Here is a 24,267-nt window from a genome sequence, read left to right on the forward strand (position 1 = left end):
GGACAAAGATAAATACAATGTAACCTCCTCACGTCCTCAACGCTGTGTAGACGTCGTTCAATGGCAATGTTGGTGGTTTGATTTCGACTTCGGAATTGTTTCTCCCTCACGGTACGAGGCTATCGACGGGTGAGTGTTCACGGTTTCTTTACTCGTTTAAATCGCGATAACGTTGTTGTTGTTTTTAATAATCGCACGATGTATCCACCGGCCCACCACAAACACGCGTTATAAGACTCAATTCGTTGCGGCCTTGGTGGACGGCGGCGATTGTGTTTTGTATCTTTACCCCCCTCCCCCCGAAAGTCGCGTCTAACAATGGCGACCGCCGTTTATTATTTATTTATTTATTTTGGGCGGGAAACCGCGGCGAGGAACCGGCGGGGGGCGGGGCCACAGCGCGCGCAGCCAATGACGACGCGCGCAGCGCCCTCGCCGCGCTATAAATAGCGTGGGGGAGGAGCGAAGTTGAGTGACGTCACGAAATGAAGGGTTGGACAGCCATCTTGGGTAGGGAGGTTTTCACGGCATGAGGCTTCCGCGACCGATACTCTTCGGTTTTTTCGGTAAAGTCACGTAGGTAAAAATAAATAATAAATACTTAATCATACCATTTTTTTTATTTTTACCTACTTGACTTTACCGAAAAATCCTAAGAGTATGAATCCTTGCAGTCACGAAAGCTTAAAATCTAGAATTACGCGACCGATATTCGTGCGTTTTTATATATTTTGTTTTGAGGTTTTAGATCGCGTCAATATGAATGTGTCGTGAAACTCGCCGTCACCACCAGAAACACAGCCGATCAGGACGGGTTTGTCACGTAAACGAAACGTTGCCAATCAGTCAACTACTTCAGCACACCGGTGCGCGCCGGCAAAGAGTAAAACCCACGGACCTTTTTACAAGCTTTCAATGACGTCACCCCGTTGAAACGTGAAGTACGTTTCTCCCCCTACGTAAGATGTCCGCTCATTTGCATACCGTTGCTAAGGGAGTAAGAGGGGGCGGGGCGACTGAGTTTTCCTCTTTGTTTCGTGGGGAGGGTGGGGGGGATAGCCCCGGGTGATGTGGTCACCTAGTGGGGTTGTTGTTGTGGTTGTTGGGGTTGTTGGGGTTGTGGTTGTTGTGATTGTTGTGGTTGTTGGTGGTTGTTGTTTTTGTTTCAAGGGACCGCCGTCGTGTGGTACATTTAGCTGCGGACATCTTTGGCGAGTTTAACATGTAGGCTTTCGCGACCAGTATTCATAATAGAGGTGTTTTAATGTTACATCGCGTAACTATGCGTCGTTAAACCCGCCACCACCCGACACAGCCAACTAGGAAGGGTTGTCACGTAAACAGAATGTGCCAATTCGTCACTAGTACAGCACTAGTGTATAGTGTAGTGTATAGTGTATTGTAGTGTATAGTGGAGTGTATAGTGTAGTATACTAGTACAGCACTAGTGTATAGTGTATTGTAGTGTATAGTAGTGTAGTGTACAGTGGAGTGTATTGTAGTGTATAGTGTCGTGTATAGTAGTGTAGTGTATAGTGGAGTGTATTGTAGTGTATAGTGTAGAGTTTAGTGTATAGTAGTGTAGTGTATAGTATAGTGTACTAGTACAGCACTAACCGGTGTGTTGGAGAGCCAAGCCACAACATTTACAATCAGAGTACGACGTTTCGACCGTAATTAACACTGGCTGCATGGACCCTGACGCCTGCCGCTGCTGCTGCTGTTGTATATTTGGAGTTTGCGTGTCTCTCTCCCCGTGGTGGTCGCGTGGATTGTCCTCTGGGTCCTCCGGGGTTTCCCTCCACATTTAGAAACGAGTATTGAGATTATTTAGATTATTTTGCTGCTATGAATTTCCACGCGATGAGTCACTTTGTTGAGCTCTCATTTGTGGCCAGGGTGCTTCTGAAAAACAAATTAATACCTCAGTGGGATTTTCCTGGTAGGATGGGGATAGATTGGTTTTCTTGGTATGTTTTTGGGTGCTTTGTTTTCCTTTCCTGTACTTTGCACTCCTGTTGTTATTTTGTATTGTTTTAACGTTCTGAAACCCGCCCCAACTGCACATCTGTGAAAAAGAGCTTCATAGTTTACCAAGATTCCTCCAAAAAAAATATTCTGATATAGCTCAGTGAGCCTTACCTGGTAAAATAAAAACAAAAATGTTCAATAGTTAACAAATATTAATGAGTCGTTTGTAGAATTGTGTTCTCTGAAGAAGGGCAATTGCCTAAAACGTTATATATTTTTCAAGGCCACTTATTTACAAACATGTTTTGGGTCTTTTTGTTGTAAATTTTGCTTGTGCATGTGCACCACTGCCAAGGCAGCATCAACAGCATCAAATAATTAGTTTTTCTAGACTATTATTGATTATGGATGTGATAAATGATAGAGAACTCGTTTCTAAATCTGATTTTGTAATTATCTTTAAATGCAAATCCCACTTTTACCATTACTTTACGCAGTAATCACTTTTGATTTGAAGTTTTCATAACTGCAGGAATCCATACTCTTTGGTTCATTCGGTAAAGTCACGTAGGTAGAAAGAAAAATAATAAATCACGACGTTTCGATCGCAACACAAGCAATCAGCATCAGGTGGAAAGATACAGCAGTAGAACTGCTGAACAGGAAGAGCTGCTGCAACAAGAGGTTATATATCGAGGTTTGAGGTGGGTGTCACCCAAGGGTGAGTATGCGGGGTCAGAGATGGAAAGGAGTCCCGTCGCCGCACGCACGCACAACAGCTGCGTTAAAGGGAGAGATTGGCATGTCAATGTAAACGAGTTAAATGGTAAGATAGCTTGTCTGTGTCAGAGGACCGGGCAAAGCGCCACCTCGTGGGCCACAAGCTGCGACGTTGGCTGCTGCACAGTGAGAGGCCAGAGTATCAACGCATGAGAACCACCGTAACGGTGGCCGTGCCAGTGAGACATACGGCCTATTAAACAGCGAGAGCTACCGTTACATCGAGGCAAAAGGGAGCAGTGGTGGCTATGTTAGTGAGACCTTAGTCTGTTAATGTAAATACATTTAACCAGGTGATGTAATTCAGAGTCGGAAATAACTGCTAAACAACGGTAGGAAGGATGGAAACATCTCAGCAAGTTTTGACCTTACCTGGTTAATAACATCCGACCAATGGTTGCTCAGTTTGTACCCATCTTCTCGATTGAAATTGTGTCTATGTTTATATATCTGGAAGGCTTCATGGACAAATCTTTAATGGTAGCCCGAAGGTTTGCAGAGTACCTTGGTCTCGGAAAAAAACTATATCGTGTGAACCCACCGCGTTAAAAGTAATCAGCCACGGCAGAGGTATTGGTTCTGCCGTGTTTCAAATCTGCCTTGTGTTCGCGAACACGGCCCGAGACATGTTTTATTTCTTCGATGTAACTGCTACCGCAGACACAACTTAGTCTGTAGACACCAGGGTATTGCATGTCAGGAATCACATCCGTCACAGATGGGATAAAATCACGGATTTTGTGTACTGTGTTCAATCGAACCTGGATCTTGTGTTTGTTCAAGATTTTGGAAATATTTTTGGTAACACCTATGTATAGCAAGGTGATGCTTTTGATTGGGTCCTCAGATGGTTATCTCCCCATGGTTGGGGATACAACTTTGTGGATTGTGCGGTTTGAATATCCATTCATCTTGAGGGTCTGGTGTACGTGCTCCAGCTCACTCTTGTTGCAGCAGCTCTTTCCTGTTCAACAGTTCTGCTGGTGTATCTTTCCACCTGATGACGATTGCTTGTGTTGCGATCGAAACGTCGTGATGTATTGATTATTTTTCTTTCTACCTACGTGACTTTACCGAAAGAACCAAAGGGTATAGTAATCACCTTGTATGTTTTAGGTGTATTTATGATTAACCAGTCTTGTTAGCCCATACCAGATATTTATCAGTACCACCTGAGGTGGCAAAGCATGGGTGGGGTTTCGTTTCTTAATGTGGCCAAGAACAGTGAATTAATTACGCAATAACCATGTGAAGTGAGTGGGTTTATCAAATAATTCACCCTCGTTTTCCATTTCATTAAATGTCTCGACAAAAATGTTGATACCTTTGGTGGTACCCCTTCCTGCCTTGTTTGGCCCGAGGACTTATCAATTAAAACACTACGCGTAAACTGTTAAAGACGAAACAACGCCACGTGCCAACTTTGTTAAATTGCATTAAAGTTGAACGCAACCGGGCAATGTATGCTTACAGATTAACACAATCCCTTATGGTAATACTGTACTAAGTGCTAAGCTGTACAGAGCCACATTCATAAATACAACTTTAGCATCACTAACAAGCGTCACACAAAGCTGGCTTTACATGGCGCACACCATTAGCTATTACGTCAGTAGGACAAAACCACATATCTAGGCCTAGTAGCCGGTTACATAACGGATTAAGTGACTTAGTTAACTTTGTAATCTTCACCAATGTAGTTTATGTAGTAATCACTTAAGGGGGGTGGCTGTATGTTCACGGTATTAAATTCTGGACACGTGCCACATTGTGGTTCTCTGAGCCATACGCCACTAAATAAAAAAGCCCGTACAGGGCCTTATAGGTAACACCTGCAGGGTAAATAATAATTTACTGTGGTTAATTTACAACCCTTTGTCAATACACTCTGGTTAAAAACATCAACATATTTAATAATTGTAATGATTCGTTGAAGGGGCCGTGACCAGCCACGGTGTGGGTAAAGCCATTCCGCAATTAATTTACAAAAGGCTCTACGTGACATTATTATTACTGGCATAATCCATGAATGGGATAGAGTCATGGTCCGAGTTATGTCTAAACTTGTTAGCTTATAGTGAATACATGCGTGCCTCTGTTGGAAGCTACGAATGAAAATGTCTTTGATTTCCACACCGTAAGGGTTCATTCATGGCGCAGCCCTGCAATTCCTCGTTCACGCCACTGCTGCCAGAAGGCCTCCCCAAGAGGGGAACTATTAGGGAGCGCCCTCTGGTGGGTATTTTGGTCTACTCGTACACGCTGACCAGACGTTTGAAAAGGTCGGGAATACTGGAGCGTACTTTTACCTACAAAGACAAAGATCCCCCCCTATAGCCTGAAGACAATTGGGGCAAGTGCTATTTGCGAGCACCTATGAAGGCCGGAACGGCACACGAGGTGGTGGTTGGCCAGCACCACGCCCTGCCGCCTTCGTCGGCGATCTTTACACACCACACTAGCTACTCATTTATGACCGAGTCGACCTAGGGGAGACCCAGGACCAGTTCAGATAATAGCAACTGGTGTTGGTGGACGCGAGCGGGAATCGAAGTCGGTCCGCCGGTTTCTTAGGACATCGCGCTAACAGCTGCACCACCGCTCCCCTGTAGGTATACTGAACAAACACCACCACAACACGTGGCCTGTCGCTCAACACGTGGCATGTCGCTCGACCCGTGCTGTACAATTGTACGGTGCAGTATACGCAAGCAGTGTTGCTGCTCGCCCACCACACCACCGTGGCAGCAATCCCAGAATGAACGTACTGTATGTACATTCATTCCACGCTGTGTAACCTATATCGAACAATCGCACCCTCTGGCTAAAAGTGTTCAAAAACCCGAAAACAATCACGTTTAATGGTGAATTCCAGAGCGCCCTACAGGCAACCAATGAGTACGTGCAGAGTCTGGGTACAAGCCCTGTTTGCCATCACGAGGATCAACCTTTGGCCCTCCCGTGACCGAAAAGCCACATGGGGTCTATTTTTGTCTCCCCCCCCCCCCAAACAGCGCTCGCTCCTTCCTCTCGTGTCCGTGGCTTCACGACTCGTCGTCGCAGTGGCCACCAGTGTCACGGTAAGCAAAGGCAAAGATCCCCCGTATAGGCTTAACGTATTTTGGGGGCAAGTGCTGTTAGCCAGCGCCTATTCGGGCCGGCACGGCACACGAGTGGGTGGGTGTGGAGCACCACGCCCCGAACCGCCTTTGTCTCCCTAGTGGCGATGTTGACTACACACCACACCGGGTACCAATTTGAGGCTGAGTCGACCTAGGGGGGAGGCCCCGGGGCCGGCTCAGATAATCGTCACTGGGTGTTGGCCGTGAGCCGTCAATCGAACTCGGTCCGCCGGGTTCTAAGCGCAGCGTAGCGCTAACCGCTGCACCACCGCTCCCCGTCACGACGGTAAGCGCGCACACAACTCAAACAAAACCCTTAAAGAATATATTTCTTATTGGGTCTGCCTCCATTCAAAAGCTCATCATCCCTCCCATGCCGTCGCCTCTCGGGGAAAAAATGATGTCGGCTCGTGGTGTTGTGGCGATGCCCTTCGCCTGTGCGCCCCCTCGTGGTCAGCGCCACGGATCCCGGCGATTCGTGTGAAGACGAAACGGGTGAAAAGGTGCCCGCAACATTCCCTGCGACTCGCTCGCTTGCTCACCCATGCCACTGATGGCCCAAAGAGCCTCTCAGAGAGGGCCACTATAGAGAAACGGGTTGCTTGGCCTGCTCTTCTTACGCGCTTGGCCATGCGTCTTGGAAGAGGTTAATCATTTACTGACGATGAGTTAAGTTTCGATTTAAAGCTTTCGTGACTGCAGGGATTCATCTTCTTGGTTCTTTCGGTAAAGTCACGTAGAATGGAAATAATAAAATAAAACATAATAAAATAATTCTCACGACGTTTCGGCCACAACGCAAGCAGCCGTCCTCAGGTGGAGAACAGGTCTGTCGAGAAGACCGAAAGAACCAAGAAGATGACGATGAGTTGTGTGTACGGTCTGTTCTCCTATAACGCGGTCAGTGCCGGATTATCCGAGTAGCAAAAGTAGCTACATATGCTATGGGCCCCGCACTTTCAAGGGCCCCGCGCTAAATGCTTTCAAGCTTTCAATTCCGGCTCAGTGATTCTGCACTTGCTCTATTACTATAGTGCTATACCGCCTTCAACTTTTATGAATGACTGGATGTTTAAGTTTAGTGATTATTTGGCTGTATAGCAAATTAAAAATACAATTACTTTACTATGCAGGGTAAAAATGTTTTTAATGTGTTTATTTATTTATTTAGGGACCCTTAATAAGATATGCTACATGCCCCGCACTAGCTTACTCCGGCACTGAACGCGGTAGTTGCGTTCCTGAAGAACGCCGCGTTATGGGAAAATCGCGTTAGGGTAAAGCAGAGTCCGCGATAACGTGCAAGATGCGTACGCAGGCCGAACAAAGACAGGCACGTGGGTCGCGTCTAGAAGGATCCAGCAGCATCCCGCCGCCTTGTGCGATGCTACGCCGAGGCAGCCGTACAATCGCTTATTCCTACTCGCGTAGGAATAAGCGATTAATCGCGTTATATCCAATTCTCATTCGCGTTATGAAAGAAAAAAACGTGTTCCCTAATACATTTGTAGTGACGTTAAGGGTGTCACTATGGTGTTAGCACCAGGCACTATCGTAACAGTGCTACTGTGCGTCTGGAACCTCTCTCTGGGGCCAGAGTGAGTACAGCATGCCAACGGATCCGAGGGGGGCATAGTCCTGGTGACGGCTTGAGAGACGGCAAGTCAGGTCATGGTAGTCTGGGTGGACCCAAGATGGCACGTGACCGGGACAGGGTAGTGAGGGACACGTGATGCTCGGTCGAGATCCTTCGGGAAAGGTCTCGAAGGGGGGCGTGACCGAAGGCTGAGCGAGGCCACGCACAGGAGCATCAAGGGGCAGTCCCGAAAGCGTCCTTGGCTGTTTCTGGAATCAACCCTCAGCGCTACGTCTCTCTGATCTACGGTCTCCGTGGGTCAGTCAGGAGGTTACTGACTGACCCGGTTATGTAGTTACCTTGTAGCGTGTGTACGTTTATGTAGCTCACCCGTTGGGCTGTGTAATCAACGTGTTGCCCCCAAGTCAAGTGTGTGCCTCCGTGAAGAACACTACACATTCATCGCATTATATCCAATTCGCATTCTGAAAACACGGGTTATACGAGAACAGACCTATGTTGAACTTCTTTTGCACCGTACGTAGCCAACTCTACTAATCGGAGTCGTTGAACTCGTTTCCAGGCGGGTCCTGCCGCTGCATTTTGGGTTTTTATGTCAAGATGTTTTTCAGCCAACTAATGATGAGTTATATTATTGGTTCTTTCGGTAAAGTCACGTAGAAGGGAAACAATAAAATAATACAAATACGTGACTTTACCGAAAGAACCAAGAATATGAATCCCTGCAATCACGAAAGCTTTAACTCAAATTGTAATGATGAGTTGTGTTTATTTTATAAAGTGTGGGAGGAAACAGGAGCAGCCGGAAAAAAACCCACGCCTTGTGCGAGGGGGCAACGCTCTATCCCCGTACAGATGGAATCGGGTGGCGATTAGGCCACTTGCTGTATGGTAATGTCTTTTGGCAAGCCAGGGTATGGCACCTTGAGGTCCGAGTACCCACACTTGACCAGTGCATCAGTGACCCACTGATGCACTAACTGCTGTTTACCTATTTATACCGCTGGTTGGAGAGAGGTGAGGTTATTATTCAGAAACTTGACCGGGGGTGCAAATGTGTACCTGTATTCAAATGTGTACCTGTGGTGTTCAGATGTGTACCTGTGGTGTTAAGATGTGTACCTGTGTTCAAATGTGTACCTGTGTTCAAATGTGTACCTGTGTTCAGATGTGTACCTGTGGTGTTCAGATGTGTACCTGTGGTGTTCAAATGAGCTGGGGTCTGGTGTTTATTATAAACGGCTGTGCGGTGGCATTGGTGACTATCCCACATTATTACGACAGGGGAACAGAATATCCACAGCATCACTTGGCTTGCTACAAAATATTACTCAGTTTATCATCTCGAAAAGAACGATGAGCTGAGTCACCCCCTGGCAGAGATTTGAACTCGCACCCTTGCCACAGTGGGTTGAGTGCTCTGGCTCGGCGGCTGCTGCACACAATTAGACGACAGAGCGTGGCTGATGATGATTAGGCCATGGATGGAGTGCAAGTGCATTGCACCAAACCAATGTGATATCAATTGGTCGTTGAAGCAGAGATTAAATTACATTTGTTTGAGGATGCAGGATTATTCGGCGCGGCGTGGCTATTGCTCTCCATCCCAATTTGTGTGTGCGCTCCGGCATTCCTGCGCCCTCTGCCTGTCACCAATCACAGTTCCTGAGCATAGCCCCAACAACTCAAACAGCCAACAAACAGCACTGTTGAAAGTGTAATAGATTAGAGTTAATACAAGGTTACGTTCTAATAACTTGGGAAAACCATCGATGGGAGGGAAAGAAGCGAAAAGTGTTGTGAACTGCGGTGTGCGGAGTGAGTGGATGGGTGAGTGGGTGGGTGTGTGAGTTCATGAGCGCTGCTCTTGTGGTGACCTGCCGTGTGGCGGTTGAACACATTGTGCATGAAACGCAACAACAAAGTCTGGTAGCATCCTCAACATGGGTGGAATAAATCAAGGAGTGAAATGGAAACAGTAGCCGTGGTAGTGGCAGTAGTAGTAGTAGCCATAGAAGAGTGATAAGGAGACGGTGGATTGACCCCATACTCTTCCTCCTTGCCCCCCCCCCCCCCCGTGACCCCAGTGCCCCGTGCCTCCTGCTGGCCCCAGCGTTCCGCGCGGCATGGCCGAGGAGACGAGCGAGCCCCGTGTGGCACGGCGACGGCGTCGGCTGCTGCTGGTGGTGTGCGACGACTTGGGCTACTGCCCGCGGAGGAACCGCGGCATCGTGGAGTGCTTCTTGGCCGGCCTCGTGAGCGGAGCCTCCCTCATCGTCAACGGGAGGGCGGCCGAAGACGCGGCGCGCCTCGCCAAGACGTGAGTGCCCCCGGTGGCGGACGCGCAGTTCGGTCTTGTTTGGGGGGGGGGTGGGTTTGGGGGGGGGTTTGGGGGGGGGTGGGTTTGGGGGGGTGGGTTTGGGGGGGGGTTTGGGGGGGGTGGGTTTGGGGGGGTGGGTTTGGGGGGGGGTTTGGGGGGGTGGGTGGGTTTGGGGGGTGGGTGGGTTTGGGGGGGTGGGTTTGGGGGGGTGGGTTTGGGGGGGGTTTGGGGGGGGTGGGTTTGGGGGGGGGTTTGGGGGGTGGGTTTGGGGGGGGTGGGTTTGGTGGCGAGATGTGAGCTCCCACCCCTGGTATGCAGGAGGTTGTGGGTTCGATCCTGACCCCTGACGCCTGCTGGAAATTTGTAGTTTGTGCGTCTCTCTCTCCCCGTGATCGCGTGGATTTTTCTCCGGGTCCTCCGGTTTCCCCCTCCAAGTTTAGAAACGTGCGTTAAGAGTATTTGGCTGCTATAAATTTCCACGCGATAAGCCACTTCGTTGAGCTATCATTTGTGGCCAGGTCGCTTCTGAAAAATAGCCTATATAGCTCATTGGGCCTTACCTGGTAAATGAAAAAGTTTGGGTTTGGGGGATATGATGGGGCGTCGTGTGTGTGTGTGTTGGGGAGGGGGAGCGGCCGTGTAGCGGTTCGCGTGCTGTGCTATGAACCTTCCGACCTGAGTTTGATTCCGACTCATGGCCACCAACACCAGTGACGAGTATCTAAACTGTTTCTGGGCCTCCCGTAGGTCGACTCAGCCTCAAATGAGTATCTGGTGTGGTGTGTCAACATTGCCACTCGGGAGGCTGTGGTGCTGGAAAGCAACCCCCTCTTGGTGCTCGCTAATAGCACTTGCCCCAACAGTCGGTTAAGGTTATATGGGGGATCTTTGTTGTCTTTGTGATTCATCACAAATTCCGTTCTGCTTTCCGGTTGCGTCAAATGTGACACACATCTCCCAGTTATTTGGTGAATTTTAAACCTTTGTCCTGCTCGTATTTATCCTGAGCACAACTTTGCAGACTTCTTTATTAATTTATTCTAACACTACCTGCGCCTCCTTCCCACTGGATAGCAGAACTGGTGACGACAATGATGATGACAATGATGATGGTGACAACAATCTTCATTCGCAAATCTCTGTCACGTGCCATTACCAACAGCCACACACTCCTTAAACAGCAACTGCTAAGTCTCGTTTAGGTTCAGCCTCACCAGGGGCAGCAGGTAGGGCTGTGCAATATCCCCTCCGAGTTGCAGTTTCAACTGAACCCCTGAGCGGTTGCTATACGCAACAACCCATCAATCATTCAAATCCACTTCAACTTAACAAGCCACGAGTCCGGCCTTATGCGCACGGCATACTGATCGCGGTGGCAGACCACCAACCCATCCCATCCCTTAGCCCTGTAGACACAATGGATGAGCTCAGACAATCCTGCAGATATCAACTCAATGCAAGACAGTCTGAAATAATGCCCAAAATGTATGTATGTATTTTAATAGGTTTTTATCCTTTCAACTGGTACAAAAACTGACACCTTTATACAAGGGATCATGTTTGCAATAACCACAACACAAGCAGTTAAAATGCAAACAAAAAGAAACAACTCTGATAATGATAATGATATGCACTGTCCTTGAAGTAGATTGGTCCACACTCGAGACAGCTTTTCTTAGAGCCTAATCTCCATTGGTGTTGGACCAGATGACGCCAAAAGGCGTACAACTCAAAAACAGCGCACTATCAGAGTATTGAGAGCTCAGGGTAAAAACCTATTACTATATTTTGCCACTGGTAAAGGAGGTCTCATAGTGTATTTTTAACTTATTTCGCATCGTACGTAGCCAACCATGCTAATCCGAGGTGCGGGGGAAGGACAACAAACTAAACACAGAAAGCATTTTTTAAGAAGGGTCAACACAGTTCCACTTAGGGCCTGGCAGGGACCCCTTCTCTCTCGGGAGTTTCACACGGAACGCCTGGGCGTCGTCATCACCAACAGCCCGTCCAAACAATGCATGCACATGTGCAGCTCAATCATAGCGATACACTCCGCTGCATGCGGTTGCTTGGCTTGACCACTTGAATGTGTAATTGTAGTTCTAGCTCTGAATGTACATCGGCAATACGAAAGGAAAAAGTTATTGTCAGTCCACTGCTGGATGAGGGCCTCCCCACGCCGTGCCGGTTATGGGGGTTGTTTGACCACGCCTCATCGCGCTGGTCAGCGTGGGTTGGCGAAGGTAGGGAGCGTGCATTTGGGAGAATGGAAGTAACACAGTGTCATCATGGATTTTTTTGGGGCTACATGGTGACTTCCACAGTCCCTGTGACGACCTGTCTGTGCGTGGTGGGGGTCACCCATCCAAGCACAAACCTGCTTGGCTTTCTGATGTTTGTCAAGATGCGGCGCAATCCGGGCGATTTGGTCGGAGGCAATGTGCACATACTGTACAGCGTCGCATAACCGACTCGCTGGGGAGCGAGGTGTAGGCGGATATGTGCGCACCTCCGATTAGCACGGTTGGCTACGTACGGTGCGAAAGAAGTTCTACATACGTGAAAAGCTCAGATATGTGATCATCGAAAATGACCCCACGCACAATATGGTACTGGGTGTAGCCGTTTAATTGGTTAAGGCAGTCAAATATGCGACAATGCACCGTACATAAAATACTCGACACGTAGAACGCACGTAAGCACTGGGGCTGCCTTCCTTTACCCAGGTGAGCTAACACAGGTTGACGGTCCTTTCTAGAATCCGATTTTTTTTCAGAATTGTTGCCAATTCCTATACGAGTTGAACGCCATGAAATCCCCGGCGTTGATCTTCGCATCACTTTCCTCACGCTTACAACCACGGGGAACGCGCAGGTCATAATCAGGCAAGCTCACTGCGGCTTCACATGCACAGCCTTTATTACCAAATCACATTTAGAACATTACATTTTCAATGGTCGACCAACATTCAGCGTTTAATGTCGCTTTGCTTGAAATTAATGTAAGTGTAGTGACATTTCAGATGTCACTGCGAGGCACGGCGTGCGATGCATCGTCATCGCGGACACCCCGTAGGTGGGTGTAGTACCAGCCCTAGAGGGGGCTCTGTGAGCTCTGGGATAGCGCTCAGTGGCACCACGCATGGCGTGCAGTGCCGACTCCTACAGGAGGGAGTGTGAGAGTGTCAGCCAGGGGATGAGGTTACCCCAGGCCATGGCACTCTGGTTGACCCTGGAAGGCACGTGACAAGTAAGATCTACACAGGGGCCCCAGGCGGGGGGCTTGGGGGTGGTCACGTGTCAGGGTGAGATCCTACGGGAAGAGTCGAGAACCGACGAGAGGTTTTTCGAAGGTGGCCGTGGCCAAGGGCGGGGCCAGCCACGACCCGGGAGCATATAAATGGGGTTCCCACAGGGACCGGGGCTCTGCGTTGCTGTTGTCATCTGAAGATCTACGATCTACGTTCTATGTCCAAGAGAAGAAGTCGCCAACACGTGGACGAGGACCCCAGCTGGGGTCTTGTCCGTTGTAGCTACTCCCAGTAACTAGCGTAGTTAGCCTGGTGGTCCACCACCATAGGTTATCTGGTAAAGGGGCAGTAACCCCTTTGTGTTAATGTGATGGTGTAAATAAATGTGTTGCCTCCAAGAAGTATGTCTGCGACTCAATGACCTGGTAAAGTAAAATATTTAGGACGGACCTCTAGAGGGAGCGCTGGAGCGAATGTGGCCTCCTCTTCTGGGCGGTGGTGACGACACGCGCCTCCAATGCAGTGATGCACTGTGGGAGCCAGCGAGGGTTGGTCGATCACCGCGCACATTTAGCAAAACTCCCCACTGGCGTCGCAGTGCCATAGACAAATGTGGACTCCATCTGTTCAGTCGATGTGGGATAGAGTGTTTCTCCGTTGAATGCGTGGGTGTTCTTCAGGTGCTCTGGTTTCCTCTCACGTCTGAACACTCATTAATTAGCACAATAACACCTTCATATATGCAGGACCGCAGAACTTGGGGAATGTGGCGTTAGCTCGCCGCCTGGCTGCTGCTTCCCTGCTCGTTGTGGTTCCTCCTCCTCGCGCCTCCGAGTCGTTCTCTCTCTACAAGAGCGAGCGGACACGGCGCGGCGTTAGCGCGTTACAAGTTAATATCACTATTATTGATATTCTATGCTGGCCAGACTAGGGGTGCCACGGTGGCGAGATGTTAATTACCTCGTCTGGTATGCAGGAGGTCCTGGGTTTGCACGTCTCTCTTTCCTTGTGGTCGCATGGATTTTTTTTCCGGGTCCTTCGGTTTTTCCCTACATATTTAGAAACATGCGTTTAGAGTTTTTGGCTGCTATACATTTCCACATGATCGGCCACTTTGTAGCGCTATAAATTGTGGTCGCTTCTGAAAAAGAGCTCAGTGGGTCTTTCCTGGTAAAATAACAAATACACATTTAGACAACTCATGCTTGGGTCTCAATCACGATTGTTAACTTTGCAATTTCATTGGCCTCTAAAAATAACACGAATGTAATTACTCCTACAAAACTATTGTTTTTTTACTGACGTTTCTAGACCTTGGACAGAGTAAAGATAGCGACTGTAGCCAAGTTAGAAGTGGACTTTAACCACAGTGACTACGCAATAAACACGGCAAGGTACTTGGTGACGCTGCTGCTGCGTTGGCAGTGATGCACAAGCACGGTTAGCAACAACAAAAAGCTCAAACACGTTTCGTCAACGACAACACTGTGCGCTGTGAGAGAAGGGCCATTGCCCCGAAAACTTCGTAAATTATACGGAAGTTTTCTTCTTAGGCCACAGTGTTAATGACGGACGTGTTGGTATTTGTGTCATCGTCAAATAGAGCACGTGCTATCTCGAGGAGGCGGTGTCTGGTGTAGGCCAATCAGTTTCAATGACAACGCATGCATTATTAAAGCACGTTTGTTTGCATGTTTTAGCACAAGCATGTGTGGTTCATGCAGTTGTGATGCCTTAACGCCTGTTAAGATGTTAACACCTATGTACGTATGTTGAACTTCTTTTGCACCGTACATAGCAAACCGTGCTAATCGGAGATGCGGGGAGGGGAAGGACAAAAAAATAAACAAAGCAATTCTCACGAATTTAGTTTTCATGGTAGATTATTTTAGAGTGATTAGCTCCAGCGGCTTCTTAATATCAGAAGCAAGAGCGTTCCAGACGGCCGCAGAAGCACATCTGAAAGCGTGCAATGCAGTGACCGTCTTTGTTCGATGGGTTAGCCAAAATCCGCTGCTGCGAGGATGACCGGAGTTCGCGTGATGGTTTCTGCTCCTTGGCGAGATCAGCAAGGTATTGTGGTTCATTTGTAGCAATCACTTTGTGTGTAATGAGTGCGACCCTATAATGTATCCGTTCGGGAACCGGAAGCCAATGCAGCTTGGCGAGCACTTGACGGACACGGTCGGATCTTGCAGTACACCTGTTAAGATGTTTACACTTATCCTTGCTGGAAAGGGTTAAGGCTATTCTTTTTTTTCTTTTCATCAAGGCACGAGCTCCTTCTATGTGTCTGGAGCCAGAGCAGAGGGGACGGGGCTGCGACGTGACCCGGGGTTGTGCTGTGCGTCCTGGAGACACGTTCTTCAGCAGCTGAAGTCAGCTTCCTGAAGGTCCCGGGCACGTGGATCGAAACGTCGGACAGATTCAAATAGCGCGCAATGCAACCCAAAAAAGCCACATTGCAGGATCGATACCGTACAGCCGCGAAAACCTATGAGGTAGTAGGTTAGGTGGCAGCTGGCCAATGAAAGGACCAACCGTATTGTTATAGCCGTGCCCAGTGAGGAGTGGTAGAGAAAGAGCTGCCGTTTGCAAAGGCCTTCCCTTGCTTCTGCAATGCAACAATTCAAGCCTCCATCAATCGCGACGATCCCGTTATGGAATTTCACCACGAATGGGTTTTAGAAGTCATTTGTACGAGCCACCTTACGTTACAGGCAATGTACGTCTGTGTTTGTGCGTGCCGTTTTCGATGTCGTCTTTCATTGCGATTGATTTTGCGCCGATTTCCATTTGCTTCATTGTACTTGTATTTGTTTTATTCTTATTTTATGTTACCACTGTTGTCATGTCGGTGACCCGGGTCACTCTTGCAAAGTAAGTCTCTCTTATCCTGGGTTTCTCGAGTTCACACCTGGGCCAAGACGAAATCAACTGGGGAAAGCGCATTCCCTCTCTATGTGTGCGTTACCGCCCCTTCCCCCCCCACCACCACCAGGCACAGAATGCCGCTGGGGCTTCACGCCAACGTGACGGAGGGCGAGCCCGTGTGCCGGACTCTGCCCCGCTCGGGGCGTGGGCTGCTGCTGCTGCCGGGGGGCACGTTCCGCGGGATTGCGGGTTTCCGGGAGGCAATGGACCGCGGGGACATTGACCCCAAGGAGGTGGGTGGTGGACGGGGACTGTGGGCCCCCCCACCTTTCTCCCGACTCGCTGACTGAAATAGCTGGATGTTTTTAACCTGCATACAATTACTAGTTCATAAAGCCTGGTCTCCGCCAGGCAAACGTTTTCAATATTGAACCTAATGATTTTTTTGACAATTTTTTTATCTACGATCAGACACTCCAAAAACGTATTTTTCGACAAAACACAAAAATTTACAACTTGATTAAACTTCTTATATTAAAAGACATACCCATTGGAAACCACTCACTTTAAAGATTGTTTTTTTTATTAGAAAGAACAAACATTTATGAACTTCATACTCTGAGGGGCGTTTAAAACACATCGGCTTAAAGGGAAGCTCCTTTCACCATTTTCGAATTATTCAGATTTGGACATCACAAAGTATCTTTTTTCCATTCAAAACCGCTTGAATCCGTCATCTCAAAAACAATAAAAGATAGAACAATGGTTCGCTTTAATTTTATTTGCTGTTTAACGCGCTGTCAAAAAAAACTGCAATGTTATATTTTGAACGGTTTCTGAATTACACTCACAAAAAGTTTATGGGGCATTTAACATCAAGATTTGGGAGCCTTTAAATTTCCCTGTGGTTTGTGTCCAAAAAGCTACCTATGTACCACATGTTAGCGTTCTACCACGTCGGGAAGTACCCTAGAGGCTCTTGAGACACATTCTATATAAAGACCTTAATCTACGTAGGCTATAACTCTATTATTTTAGTTTCACCATGTATTGGGTTTAGAGGAAGACAGTCTCATGGTGACAATATTAATTTAATAAGATCAAGGTACGATACTCACAAGTAAGTTATCGTGCATGCTGCTTTCATGCTGGCCCACCACTCTAGAATTTCCTATAAAAACGGGGCGGACCGCACAACTTCCTGCTGCTCTACTGATACGATAGCCAGATGCATTACATCGGGCTTGGTCCATGGTAGACCAAGTCATTCTTTATTCAATGTTTTACTTTGTTATCTGTTGATTCCAGGCCACCTCGTGGCCGACTGGGCCCCTATGCGGCGCATTGGGGCCACATATCCCCCCCCCCCCCCCATCAGTTGCGCTCCTGGGTAGTGGACGCTCTGGATGATTTTTAGCGCTTCCAAACAGAGGTCAACAGTGTCCATGCGTTAGCCCCGGCCGCACGTGCGCCCAGCCTGTCCAGAACAGGAGGGCGCGATAATTCTCGTGAAGATGGTCCAATGCGAACGCTCTTCCTTCCGATATTAGGAAGCCACTGGAGTTACGCACCTGTAATGAGAGAGCGCCATCCGGGGGGTGCCAGAGGGCGACGGGGACAGGCACCATTACGTAATCGGCATCCAAGCCGAAGGGGGGATAATATCTGGGCCAGGGAGGACGGGCAGAGTCGCACAGAGAGGTTCTGGAACCATCGGGAAGGTTCCACGAGGGGGCTTGGCCTAGAGGCGGATCATCCCAACGGAGCTCACCCTCCTTGCGGCACGCCGTCAGTCAGCGGCGAGGCCCAGAGGTCGCAATCGGGTACCCGATACCCGTACCCTACCCGATACCCATACCCTACCCGATACCCTGTACCCTACCCGATACCCGTACCCTACCCGATATCCAGCTACCCGTACCCGGCCGGGTATCGGGTAGGGTACGGGTAACCGTACCCGTACCTGGCCAGGTATGGGTACCCGTTTGCGACCCTGGTGCGGCTGGGTACGGGTAAGGAATCAAAACCCGTTTGCGACCTCTGGCGAGGCCGGCAGAGTGGAGTGAGCCACGGGGGGTACTCGGAGAGGGACGGCTCGTCTACGGCGTTGAGAAGAGGGAATCACCCGGAGGGGGAGCTGTGCCGTACTGCCGTTAATGAAACCACTCTGACAAGCATCGTCGTGCAAGTCTTTTATTACACACCTTTAGAATCATCGAGGTTGAAAACTACATTTCTCTAGAACTGCTTTGTGTTTAGTTATCATCCCCCCCCCCCCCCCGCACCTCCGATTGGCACGGTGGGCTACGTACGGTGGGAAAAATAAGTGGTTAGATTTTGTTTGGCATCGCGTTCCCCCCCCCCCCACCACACTTCTAGTAAGCGTGGTGTTAGTAAGGCACGTGTATTGTGTTGTGTTAGTAAGGCACTTGTTTAACATTTCAAATGTGCACCAACGCGCACATTTGAAATGTATTTTGCAATGTATCCATGCCGCAGCCTGCACCCTGAACTATTAAACAATGTGTTTTTTTTGTCATTTTACCAGGTAAGGTCTACAGAGCTATATTAGCTCTTTTTCAGAAGTCACCTGGCCACAAATGATATCTCATCATCAAAGTGGTTGATCATGTGGACATTTATAGCAGCCAAACACTCCCAATGCATGTTGATTCTAAATGGAGGGGGGAAAACTGGAGGACCCGGGAGAAAAATCCACACCATCACGGGCAGAACATGCAAACTCCAAATATAAAGCAGGCGTCACAGAATCGGGATCGCACCCACGACCACCTGTATACCAAGCGAGTTAGTTAACATCTTGCCACCGCAGCACGAGAGAGAGATCACCGTGTGCGCGTGCGTCCACAGCTGGAGATGGAGTTAACCGCACAGATGGATCGCTTCCGCGAGCTCACGGGCTCCTGGCCGCGGCACGTCGATGGCCACCAGCACTTCCACGTGCACCCAGGTACCCCCGCACGCCAGCAGCACCGACTGGGCCTCTATCATCCGCTCCCTCGCACAGACGGTGCGGGGAAGCCTTCATCCAGCAGTGGATCTTGGTCTCTCAAAGTCTCACCTGGGTGGAACAAAATACATGCAATGATGATGAGAATAAGAATTAAAATATTGAATGCTTCATTCTAGATTTGAAGCTTTCGTGACTGCAAAATATTGAATGCTTCAGATGGTGCCCAGGTGGGATTTAACAGATTACAGGATGCACCACGAGAGGGCAGCAGTAGTATTACCATGAATGCTGAAAACAAAGTTTGGGTGCGACCCTACGGGACTCCTTGCGATTCCCTTTCAGATTTTGACTGAATCTGTGACTTTCCAATGACCGACCCTCTGACCCACCACAACGCCGTGACCCCACTGACCCCCTATAACCCCCTCCCCTTGGGGAGGTTCTGGGGCCCGTTTTAAACCCCCACGTGTACCCCTGCCACGCTGCAACCCTCCACGACCCCCTACGGCTCCGTGATTTGCCGTGAACCCCCCCACCCCCCTCCCCCGTGACCCGCGCGGTGGCGCCGTGCGCAGGTGCGTGCGTGGCGTTTGCGCGCGTGTTGCGCGCGTGCGGCACGGTGAGCACGCGCGTGCCCGTGGAGGCCTGCGCGGGCGGCGCCGCGGCGTGCCCGTGGATCTCGGCGGAGAAGAGGGAGTTCTTCTCCAGCGTTGAGCGGCAGGCGGGCGCGGCGAGGGCGGTGTTCAGCCAGCACGGCCTGCGGTGAGAAGGGTGGGGGGCGACAGGTTCCGTGTTAGGGCCACTGGGCCATCGCGCGCTTTCAGATGCGCCTCTGCGGCCGTCTGGAACGTTCTTCCTTCCGATACTAGAAAGCCACCTGGAGCTGTGCACTTTTAAATCTCGACTGACAAACGAATCTTAAAAAAAACTGCTTTTTTGCGTTTAGTTGTCCCCCCCCCCCCCCCACACCTACAATCAGAATGGTTGGCTGTGGTGCAAAAACAAGTTTAACACAGATCTGCTGGCGAAAACACGGTTCACGGAGGCTCAGGATCATCGTTAAATTGGTCTCAGGAACATCGTAAAGTTGGCAGTTGTGTAGACACAATGTGCCATGGGGAAGGGCCATTGTGCCAGGGCCTTGCCCATTGTATAGTTTAGTTTGCTTTCAAGGCGGCGTTATTGATGAATGCGTTGAGATTGTTGGGTTTGTTGTTAACATCAGGGCCGTGTGGATGGATGCCCCAGCGGGATATCCATCGCAGAGGAGGGGTTAGGGCCACGTGGAAAATATTTATCCGGCAATCCGCATCCTAAGAGTCCAGTTTGATTAAATACCAGAATAAAATTGCATAATGTACTAACAGCAGCAGCAGCAGCAGCCTGCAAGGTCTTATTTCGTGCATGGTGGTCACCCTATCCCAGCACAAACCAGGCTAAACGTGGCTTGGCTTCCAAAATCGGGCGCATTGTATGGTAATTGATCACAAGTAACAACCCAGTTTTTTAGGCGAGCGTACACGGTGTAAAGTGTTGTGGTGCATTCCTTCCATACGAAGCGTGTATGCATGTTGAACTTCTCCACCACCGTACGTAGCCAACTGCTAAACCGGAGGGTTGGTGCAACAGGTCGAGATAAAAACCCATCACGTGCCGGTCATCCACCTGCAAAGAGTACCAGTGGGGGGTAGCACAGCAAGTAGAGTTCTCGAGAAGACTACCTGCATGTCAGCGTTGTTATCCCCCGATCAGCAGGAGGTTTTCTCTGGAGTCTTTTCCACACGCATGCACAGACGAAATAAAAAATTAAGAAGTGGGGAATGGTGTTAAACGTCATGAGCAGGGGGTCTTCTTAAAAATAAACGAACTTGAGGATCGATGTGCTTATCCTGGTTGAATGAAGAGGTTGTCATTACAGTACAAACACACAGTGGCTATTCGTGGCTCGAAGATTCAGGAGGAAACCAAGTCCGCCTCAGGATTTCCCAGTCTTAGATGGCAATGTGCGCTGGTGGCCCAACTGATAATTAGAACATAAGATACAACATGGCCATGGTGACGATGAGGATGGTAGCGATGATAGTGCTGCTGCAGCTGCACCAGTGTTCATGTTGACGATGGTAGGGACGATAGTGCTGCACCAGTGGTCATGTTGACGATGGTAGGGATGATAGTACTGCACCAGTGCTGGGATGCACCAGAGCCATTCCCCTGAGAGGCTGCGAGCAGCCAACTGCTGGAGACAGCGTTGATAATGAAGCTACTGCCAGCACATTCCAATTTCTCACTTGGGGTCTCTATGTGAGTCTGCCGGATCTCTAAGAGTGTGGGCCTCGAGAAATGTCTTATGATCAAACCGCTTCTGGCACATTCCTAGTTTCTCAGCGAATCCACCGACACGCGTCGTCGCCGTAGTCTGGAAAACTTAAGATGGACCATCCCCTCCTAAACCTTGAAGCGGGGGGGGGGGGGGGGGGGGCAGCCCTCCGATGCTCTCTCGTGGCGTCGGCAGCGCGTTCACTGCGTTCACGTCAGCTTCTATGTCACCGCAGCTTCTATGTCACCGCAGCTGGGCCCGCGCCTTCGTGGGGATGAGCACCATGGGCGCGCACATGACGCTCGAGCGTCTGCAGACGGCGCTCGCGGCCGCCTGCGAGCAGCTCGAGGAGGGGCCGGTGGCGGACGACGCCGGCGAGGACGACGGTGCCACTCGCGCGTCCACGGTCGAGGAGCAGGCGGACGATCGCCCAACCAAGCCGGAGCGCCATCGGGCGGCCGTCGTAGAGCTCATGGCGCACCCGGGCTACCGGAGCGAGGGCCGCCCGGATGGCGCGGCGGTGGTGGCGGGCTGCGGGCCCGACGGTCCGGACGAGTTCTCGATGTCGGAGGAGCGAGAGCACGAGATGCGCACGCTCGCGCGCCCAGAGCTCGCGCAGTTTCTCACAGAGAGTGGGATTCGGCTGTGCTCCTTCGAAGATCTGTAGCTGGCCTCATGTGCGTGGGCGCGAGCTTGGTACTAAAGCCACCAAATTTCTGGGAGGCTCAACCGGGACACGTGGCGAGCCAGCTCCACCCACACGGCGAGCGGCCTACCTCGCTCATGCTTACATTGGTCTAAACTTACCGCCCCATAGGCCTCGCTCAAGTCGAGCACATGGCCAGAAACACGCGATTAGCTTCGGGACAGCGGGAAGGCCCTTCTCAAAAACCGGGCCGGTCTTAGCCAAACCAGGCTATTCGGTAGCTGTAGCACGCACAGATCCACGTGCACACTGGCTCACAGCCGTGCACCAGTAGCCATGGACTGCCACACCCCATGCGTGACACAGCCTCGTGTGCACAGTGTCGGTGTTGATAACTTAGATGCCACTACCACCTGGGTTGTTAAAACTAATAAAAAATAATATTTTACCAGGTAAGGCCCACTGAGCTCGATTGCTAAACTAAGTGGCTCATCACGTGGAAATGTCTTTCAGCCAAATACTCTAAACGCACTTAAATCTATAAAGGCGGGAAAAACCGGAAGACCCGGGAGAAAAATTCATGGGGAGTTAAAGCCGGGGTCCAACTGTTGTCAACCGTGCACTGCACTACCACCTCCGTCACACAACCAGTGGCCAGGTTCTGGAATCTATGGAGCGATATTGCCCTTGTGGTACAGGCTGTGGCTGGGTGTTGGTAACTGCGGAGCGATGTTTCCCGTGTGGTACAGGCTGTGGCTGGGTGTTGGTAACTGCGTAGCGATGTTTCCCGTGTGGTACGGCTCTGGCCGCGTGTTGGCGTCTGTAGAGCACTCCCGCCCGTGTCGACCCCAGCACACCGCCCGCCGTGGAGCAGCCCGCCGCCGGGTGTCCATGGCTGTAGACTGTTACTGCCTCTGCGGAGCCTCACAGCATCAGTCTAACGCCACGGGCGCCCGGGCAGCGGAGAACGAAGCGCGGCAAGGGAGGGGCAGGCGGATGTGCGGCGCGGGGGAGGGGTTAAAACCGAACGAGTCATGTGGTGATGGCAGCGCACAGTGTGACAGAGCACCTATTGTAGAGATAGAGTCTCAAAACGATCGTCTGCGAATGACAGTCCATAATCCAGCTGCTGCTGCTGCCGCCACACGTTGGGTCACGGTGGCGACCGTAATAATTCTAATTCAGTTGCGTTGCACTGAAAAGGCCCACTGAACAAAATTCATCCAGGAGCCCAATCTCGGACGCAAAGCAGAGGTTGAGCTTGGCTAGGGCTTGGTGCTGTAGGCTGGCTACAGCACCTCCTAGGCAGTGGTGGAAACTCCACAGGTCACATGGTGGCAGCCAGCCAGTCTCTCCGCGAGATGGCCACTGTAGATTGCCAACAACTTGTTACCACTTTACCCACCCTGTATACTGGAGTGCAGCTAATGAGCTACACCTACCCTCCTGCAGTAAGTATCTCGCCAATCAAACTGAATTATTAGGGGTGCCGTTACGACGCATTAACATTGAATGGACACCCGTCTAATGTCACTGTAATACACGAACGAATTTTTGTTTACAAAATCGCCTCTTCAAACTGTGGAAAGTTTGTATGGGGGTCAGTAATGTGATATCCGCCACCGACTGTGCAGTTTATGCGTGTTGTTCCAAAATGAGATTGTATTGAATAGGAAATGGATCGTCTATTCCTTAGAATTAGGACGATTTTCCGTACTCTGTACTTTAAAGCAAAAGTTGTGGGTTCATCTTATAATCAAAATCGGTGTCCGTACGTGTGCCTGGCACCAAATCTGTCTTCTATTGCGAATGTCAGCGATGTGATTCAGGAGCTCGATGGCCATGTCGAGGTTTGCTGCTGCTCATCACGAAGAGAGGGCTCCATCAGCGAGATAGAGAGGGAGTTCGTGTCGTGTCGCTGTTCCTCTTCCTCCTCCGTTGATGAGTACAGACCGCAGTGGGTTTACTGTGCGTGTCCAAAGCGCGGGTTAAATGGCCACAATCACACTGTCGTTGCTCTGTAATGTATCTGTATGGGTGTCTGTGTATCTTTCAGTGCTTGTGGGTCTATATGCATCTCTATAGGCCTCTGTGTTTACTATATATATAGTCCATAGTTTGGGTTGCATGGCCACAAAATCACACTGCTGTGGTTTGTCTCGAGTGTTCCGTTCCTGTGGTGCGCACTGGCCTGCTGATGATCTAATGAAACGGCTGGATGGCTACACCACCGGTGTCTTCGAGGAGGAGTGTCAAAACCGGGAGGTGTGCAATGATGTTTGGGAGGCGTTTATTTCGGACGTCCGCATCGTTCCACTCCGGATCTGTCGAACTTTGGGCACGGAGTGCACACGTTTGGGGTTCGCTTTGCTTCCCGGAAGGTGTCATGACATCGGGAGAACACGGTAACAAT

At 50.0% G+C, this 24,267-nt stretch overlaps 1 protein-coding gene across 11 annotated transcripts; it reads left to right on the forward strand.

The window, feature by feature from the left end:
• On the forward strand, window positions 1-24,261 carry YDJC (YdjC chitooligosaccharide deacetylase homolog). Of its 11 annotated transcripts, none has more exons than XM_061561787.1 (6): window positions 1-129; window positions 9,558-9,790; window positions 16,045-16,210; window positions 18,789-18,888; window positions 19,467-19,653; window positions 21,461-24,261. In XM_061561787.1, exons 2-6 carry the CDS (start codon window positions 9,597-9,599, stop codon window positions 21,873-21,875), a joined length of 1,062 nt encoding a protein of 353 aa, XP_061417771.1. In that variant the 5' UTR covers window positions 1-129; window positions 9,558-9,596; the 3' UTR covers window positions 21,876-24,261. The 11 variants fall into 11 exon arrangements, with proteins under 11 accessions (XP_061417771.1, XP_061417773.1, XP_061417774.1 ...); XM_061561789.1 differs by lacking the exon at window positions 1-129 and adding an exon at window positions 494-510; XM_061561790.1 differs by lacking the exon at window positions 1-129 and adding an exon at window positions 2,656-2,675.
• The last annotated feature ends 6 nt before the right edge of the window (window positions 24,262-24,267 follow it).

This window comes from Lethenteron reissneri, chromosome 28 (genome assembly GCF_015708825.2).
Source record: "Lethenteron reissneri isolate LAM-NWPU_2019-01 chromosome 28, ASM1570882v1, whole genome shotgun sequence".
Taxonomy (NCBI): Eukaryota; Metazoa; Chordata; class Hyperoartia; order Petromyzontiformes; family Petromyzontidae; genus Lethenteron; species Lethenteron reissneri.

Coding starts and splice junctions, on each gene's coding strand:
- YDJC (XM_061561787.1), top strand. CDS start 9,597: ATGGCCGAGGAGACGAGCGAGCCCCGTGTGGCACGGCGACGGCGTCGG. Junction 9,791..16,044: donor GCGGCGCGCCTCGCCAAGAC/GTGAGTGCCCCC, acceptor CACCACCACCAG/GCACAGAATGCCGCTGGGGC. Junction 19,654..21,460: donor TTCAGCCAGCACGGCCTGCG/GTGAGAAGGGTG, acceptor ATGTCACCGCAG/CTGGGCCCGCGCCTTCGTGG.